The 7,327-nt window shown below is 41.7% G+C and overlaps 1 protein-coding gene across 4 annotated transcripts in view; it reads left to right on the plus strand.

The window, feature by feature from the left end:
* The window catches only part of LOC121569219 (cilia- and flagella-associated protein 46), a 105,892-nt gene extending 104,008 nt beyond the window's left edge, over positions 1-1,884 (plus strand). For all 4 annotated transcript variants that reach the window (XM_041879994.1, XM_041880023.1, XM_041880005.1 and 1 more), the window contains exon 60: positions 1,539-1,884. In XM_041879994.1, the coding sequence (XP_041735928.1) occupies positions 1,539-1,666 (128 nt within the window). In that variant the 3' untranslated portion in view covers positions 1,667-1,884. The remainder of the gene's footprint in view (positions 1-1,538) is intronic.
* The last annotated feature ends 5,443 nt before the right edge of the window (positions 1,885-7,327 follow it).

Here is a 7,327-nt window from a genome sequence, read left to right on the forward strand (position 1 = left end):
TCCCAAAGCCCTGACCTCAAATCCTATAGAAAATGTGTGGGCAGAACTGAAAAGGCGTGTGCGAGCAAGGAGGCCTACAAACCTGACTCAGTTACACCAGCTCTGTCAGGAGGAATGGGCAAAATATTCACCCAACTTATTGTGGGAAGCTTGTGGAAGGCTACCTGAAACGTTTGACCCAAGTTAAACAATTTAAAGGCAATGCTACCAAATACTAATTGAGTGTAAGTAAACTTCTGACCCACTGGGAATGTGATGAAATAAATAAAAGCTGAAATAAATCATTCTCTCTACTATTATTCTGACATTTCACATTCTTAAAAGAAAGTGGTGATCCTAACTGACCTAAGACAGGGAATTTTTACTAGGATTAAATGTCAGGAATTGTGAAAAACTGAGTTTAAATGTATTTGGCTAAGGTGTGTAATGTAAACTTCCGACTTCAACTGTATAAGGTACTTTTTTTCAAGCATTCCTAGCTGTGCTGTTAAGGAACTAGAGGAAGCATACTTGCAGTCGTTTCATTTGGAACACAACCCTGCATCCCTGCTATCACACAATTACTGTTGTTGTTTATGCAATCGAAAAACGGTCCATTATAAATCACAATCTGGGTCAGGTGGGCATGACTTGAAAGCTTGTTCTATTGCCAACATGACTAGCTAAGTTATAAAATAGAATTTTACACTGTTAGGCTTTCACGAGGCAATTCAAAGAAACAGTTCGTAGTTTTGGTGCGCATAGAGAGGAGTCATGAGTGTATTCAGGTGCGTGTGCCGCAGTTACTTTTATTCAAAATATACAAACTTAGGCTCATTCTGTTCAGAACAATCCAGGGTATGACGCCATGTAATCTTGTAACTGTACATCAAACATAGTGATCATGAATATTGACACTGTATGTGACATGAGTTTGGAAATGTGAAGTGCACATTTGGAGTCACGGGTGTTTGGCTTGCTTTTATGACATCAAAGCGGTATTTATTATAATCCTCAACATCTCATCTTTCAAAATACACAGAGTCATCTTAATTTACAGCATTTTCCTCACTCAGACAACAAAACATTTACAAAAGTTGCCCATTTAACTGGGAGGGATGGGGGCAACTTCTTGTTGTGTGCGGTGCTCAAGTTCAGAACAGCTGTCAGTCAAAACCCATACAGAGCTGTAAAGCGGAGAACCTGAGCTCTACATCATGTATAGCATGTTACTGTACAGCCACTGTGTTCCAATGTAGGTTCTTATTAGTGCTCAAATCTGCCATTTACAACCCGTATACGGGTACGAGTGTAAAGGGTTAAGTGCATGTATTCAGACGTCAATCAGTCTTGCCACCAAGCAAAATGTGATTTTTTACTTATCCCATTCATGACACAGTTCCTAGAATTAAAATGTTCCTAAAACGGAATACTCTGTCAATTATTATGATTTGAAAGACGGAGCGCATTGTGTGTGCTACCTATGTCACTCTCACTCCCTTTTAGTCCTCATGAGTCATCTCTCTCTCTCTTACTCTCTCTTTCTCTTTTCTCTACAGATACCGTATGTCATGAAGATTCAGGAAATAGAGATGGGAATGCTCATGATGCTCAACCAAGAGTGACCCCTTCACCATCAGCCTTCAATTGTGTCATCTATGGACTGCCTAACTTAGTTGTTACATGATACACTTCAGTCCCTCGTAACATGCCTTCAAATGTAAGGATATTCGTAAATGGTTTTATTACAACATAAGGTAATCTAATAACACAGTTATTCCTAAGGCTGTAAAATTACAAACAGATCCAAAAAATGTATTACCCAAGAGTAATCCTCAGTTTCTCTAAGAGACAGTTCACCATTCTTTGCTTGGCTTCAGTTAATAAATATATTGTTCGCCTCCACTTGTTTCATCTGTTATATTGCGCCTAGCAGAAATAAGCCATCTAATGCACCTGGTGCCAGTGGTGGGATAGACAGGGTTGGGTAAGAGGGAACTCACTAAGGCATTATCGTCCACTCCCCTAGGAGAGAACAGTTGGGCCCCTACTTATGGAGCTCTGCCATGCTTTGGAATTACACTGTTATCAAAGCCAATAATGCAATAAAACTATATGAAAACATAGGGATATACAGTAAATAATATTTGGACCACATGGGTTAATTGTGAGAGGACTAGATCTACAGTAGGCCACAGGACAGCACCTGGGACTGTATGTATAAAGCGTCTCAAAGTAGGAGTGCTGATCTAGGATCAGGCCCCCCCTGCTGTCTGTGTGACCTTATTCATTGTAATCTAAAAATCTTATCCTAAATTAGCACTCCTGACACACTTGGTACATATGATCCCTGGTCACAAATAGCAATTGTGCCACTTGACGTCCCAGCAGATGCAACTGAAGTAGTTTTGTGTGTTGCTCTTGACATCTTTCACCCTGTCGATAAATCACACCTTTGTTAACAACTCTGTTGTTTATAGTGCTCGCTTCCGTGTTGTCTTTTGGTTTTGTGTTTACTCAAGATATACCTTAACGGTCTACTCTAGCTGATAAGTGGGATGTTGGCTGTTATCTGGTATCCAAGACTCACTGTAAAACTCTCAAACAACCCTTTCTATCGATATTTCTATGTCTCTTTCTTTCCATCTCTTGGAGATCACTCAGATTAACATAAAGGATTGAATGGTAAATGAGTTGTTAAAAAAACGATCTGACCAAACATAATTTAGAGGAGCCATAGAAAGTCCAAAAACTCTTCTCGTAAAGCAGGGATGCTGTGTGTTATTGTAGTTGCAAGAGGCTTCGATGCTTATTGAGTGAACGTTTGCCTTGAGGCAGATTTTTAAGTATGACCACCTGAGTCTCAAGGCAAAGTGAATGCGAGCCATCTTTGAATTATGTGATGCGGTCAGACCATCACATAATTGGCATATATATTACTCTTACTGAATTTCCACGTGGGCGAGGATATTGGAAATGTGATCAAAGCCTATTGGATGATAACTTGTTTTTAACTAGGACAGAAGAATTTATAACTGACTTTGTCCGACATAACATAGGTACAGCAGAGCCCCTTATTGTATGGGACACTTTTAAATGTGCCTTTAGAGGCCATGCAATTCAGTACTCATCTCTAAAACAAAAGCAATTTAGGTCAAAAGAGTCCATATTAACAAAGAAAATGGAAGGACTAACAGTACAGATAGATAGCAATAAAAACTGTACCAGAGGCTCAGAATAAGTTAGAGGAAAAACCAAAAGAAATGGAGGAACTTATTCAAGAAAGATCAAGTGTAATATATTCTAAAAAATAAAGCGAACTGGATGGAATATTGGGAAAAATGCACCAAATTCTTTTTTAATCTTCAACATAGAAATGCTACCAAAAATAATTTACTGAAACTTGTTACAAATGATGGACCCATGATTCACCAAACTATATTTTGAAAGAGGAAGTAAAGTACTTTAAGCATATGTTTTCGTTTCAGTCTCCTTCATCTCCACTAAACGAAGCTAATTGTATGGATTTTCTTTCTTGTAATAATGTAAAATTAACAGCTGTAATGTTGGATATTATTCATCCTAATCAGACAGGTCTTTTACATGGACGATACATTGGAGATAATATCAGACAAGTACTGGAAACAATAGAACACTGAAAAATCTGGGAAACCAGGCCTGGTATTCATAGCAGACTTTGAAAAGGCCTTTGATAAAGTATGACTGGAGTTTATATATAAATGCCTGGAATATTTCAATTTTGGAGTATCTCTTATAAAATGGGTTAAAGTTATGTATATTAACCCTAGGTGTAAAATAGTAAATAATGGCTACTTCTCAGAAAGTTTTAAACTGTCAAGAGGAGTAAAACAAGGTTGTCCACTATCGGCATATGTATTTATTATTGCCATTGAAATGTTAGCTGTTAAAATCAGATCCAACAATAATATTAAAGGGTTAGAAATCCAGGGCTTAAAAACAAAGGTGTCATTGTACGCTGTGTGGCAGCACAGGGTGTTTGGTCAAGACGTTTACACAGATCAGACACGGACAGAATTGTATTAGCTCGGTTTCAATGGTGTTTATTTAAATAATAAACAAAGAGAAAAGAATAGGTCTCCTCCAGGAGACCTCCTCCAGGATACCGTCTTCTGGGCTCCGGGTTCTTGCTGTATCCTGTGGGGAACACAACCAAGCTCCCTCCGTTATCTCTGGTACTGAGCACGACTGTACGGGAGTAATCTCTCTTCCCCAGTTCCCACTCCTGTGTGCTGCCGTTCTGGCAGCTTTATGGGACTCATCCAGCTGGTGAGCAATCAGCCCCTTGATTACTCACCAACCACAATCAGCCCCAATTAGTCCTGGCCGGAGAGCCCGTCGAGACCTGGCACGTCCAGCATAGGGAGACATCGCCGCGTGATGTAGACTGTCTGTCACCAGGCCTCGACGAGTCTCCCCCTGGTGGCTAACCTGCTGTACTTTTTTTCTCTACGTATCAGCTTTCGGCTTATGATTGGGTGCTCCTCCCCATTGTGTACCTGGGACAGGACGGCCCCTAGTCCCATGTCGCATGCGTCCTTCTGGACCAACATCGGTACCTGGAAATCGGGCGTTACGAGAATCGGATGGGAGCACAGCGCTTCCTTCAGTCGCCTGAATGCCACTTCGGTCTCGCCCGACCATTTCACTGTTTTTGGGTGGCGGGCCGTGGTTAGATTGGTAAGGGGGGGAGGCTATAGCCGCAAAGTTGGGGATAAACCGGCTGTAGTATCCTGCCAGTCCCAGGAAGGACTTGACCTGTGTCTTGGTGCGTGGAACGGGCCAGTCACGTACCGCGTGGACCTTCCTCTCCTGGAGCTTGACGTCCCCCCATCCGATCAAATCCCCAGGTACTCCACCTCCTCAAACCCTAGCTTGCATTTCTTGGGGTTCGCTGTCAACCCAGCTTGCCTGAGCACGTCCAGCACCGCCTGGAGGCGCGTCAGGTGCTCTTCCCAACTTTGGCTGTGGATGATGATATCATCCAAATAGGCCGCTGCGTACTGTTGGTGGCGTCGGAGGACTCGGTCTATCAGCTGCTGGAACGTGGGTGGGGCTCCGTGGAGACCGAATGGGAGCACCCGGTACTGATATAAGCCGTCCGGTGTCGAAAAAGCAGGCAAACAAATAAAAATATATTTTATACTTGAGATTCTTCAAATAGTCAACCTTTGCATTGATGACAGCTTTGCACACTCTTGGCATTCTCTCAACCAGCTTCACCTGGAATGCTTTTCCAACAGTCTTGAAGGAGTTCCCACATATGCTGAGCACTTGTTGGCTGCTTTTCCTTCAAACTGCGGTCCAACTCATCCCAAACCATCTCAATTTGGTTGAGGTCGGGGGATTGTGGAGGCCAGGTCATCTGATGCAGCACTCCATCACTCTCCTTCTTGGTAAAATAGCCCTTACACAGCCTGGAGGTGTGTTGGGTCATTGTCCTGTTGAAAAACAAATGACAGTCCCACTAAGCCCAAACCAGATGGGATGGCAAATCGCTGCAGAATGCTGTGGTAGCAATGCTGGTTAAGTGAATTCTAAATAAATCCCAGACAGTGTCGCCAGCAAAGCACCCCCACACCACAACACCTCCTCCTCCATGCTTTACGGAGGGAAATACACATGCGGAGATCATCCGTTCATCTACACCGCGTCTCACAAAGACATGGTGGTTGGAACCAAAAATCTCCAATTTGGGCTGGTCTAATGTCGATTCCTCATTGTCTTGGCCCAAGCGAGTCTCTTCTTATTGGTGTCCTTTTAGTAGTGGTTTCTTTGCAGCAATTCGACCATGAAGGCCTGATTCACACAGTCTCCTCTGAGCAGTTGATGTTGAGATGTGTCTGTTACTTGAACTCTGTGAAGCATTTATTTGGGCTGCAATTTCTGAGGCTGGTAACTCTAATTAACTTATCCTCTGCAGCAGAGGTAACTCTGGTTCTTCCATTCCTGTTGCGGTCCTCATGAGAGCCAGTTTCATCATAGCGCTTGATGGTTTTTGCGACTGCACTTGAAGAAACTTTAAAAGTTATTGGAAATGTTCCGTATTGACTGACCTTCATGTCTTAAAGTAATGATGGACTGTCATTTCTCTTTGCTTATTTGAGCTGTTTTGCCATAATATGGACGCTGTCTTTTACCAAATAGGGCTATCTTCTGTATACTCCCCCTACCTTGTGACAACACAACTGATTGGCTCAAACGCATTAAGAAGGAAAGAAATTCCACAAATTAACTTTTAAGAAGGCAGACCTGTTAATTGAAATGCATTCCAGCTGGTTGAGAGAATGCCAAGATTGTGCATAGCTGTCATCAAGGCAAAGGGTGGCTATTTGATGAATCTGAAATATAAAATATTTTTGGATTTGTTTAACACTGTTTTGGTTACTACGTGATTCCATATGTGTTATTTCATAGTTTTGATGTCTTCACTATTATTCTACAATGTAGAAAATAGTACAAATAAAGAAAAACCCATGAATGAGTAGGTGTCCAAACTTTTGACTGGTACTGTATATACAGTTGAAGTCGGAAGTTTACATACACTTAGGTTGTAGTCATTAAAACTCATTTTTTCAACCACTCCACAAATTTCTTGTTAACAAACTAGTTTTGGCAAGTCGGTTAGGACATCTACTTTGTGCATGACACAAGTAATTTTTCCAACAATTGTTTACAGACAGATTATTTCATTTATAATTCACTGTATCACAATTCCAGTGGGTCAGAAGTTTACATACACTAAGTTGACTGTGCCTTTAAACAGCTTGGAAAATTCCAGAAAATGATGTCATGGCTTTAGAAGGTTATGATAGGCTAATAGACCTCCACAAGTCTGGTTCATCCTTGGGAGCAATTTCCAAACGCCTGAAGGTACCAAGTTCATCTGTACAAACAATAGTACGCAAGTATAAACACCATGGGACCACGCAGCCGTCATACCGCTCAGGAAGGAGATGCGTTCTGTCTCCTAGAGATGAACGTACTTTGGTGCAAAAAGTGCATATCAATCCCAGAACAACAGCAAATGACCTTTTGAAGATGCTGGAGGAAACAGGTACACACAGGTTCATCTATATCCACAGTAAAACGAGTCCTATATCGACATAACCTGAAAGGCCACTCAGCAAGGAAGAAGCCACTGCTCCAAAACTACCATAAAAAATACAGACTACGGTTTGCAACTGCATATGGGGACAAAGATCGTACTTTTTGGAGAAATGTCCTCTGGTCTGATGAAACAAAAATAAAACTGTTTGGCCATAATGACCATCGTCATGTTTGGAGGAAAAAGGGGGGCTTGCAAGCC

Source organism: Coregonus clupeaformis, chromosome 1, assembly GCF_020615455.1.
Source record: "Coregonus clupeaformis isolate EN_2021a chromosome 1, ASM2061545v1, whole genome shotgun sequence".
Classification (NCBI taxonomy): Eukaryota; Metazoa; Chordata; class Actinopteri; order Salmoniformes; family Salmonidae; genus Coregonus; species Coregonus clupeaformis.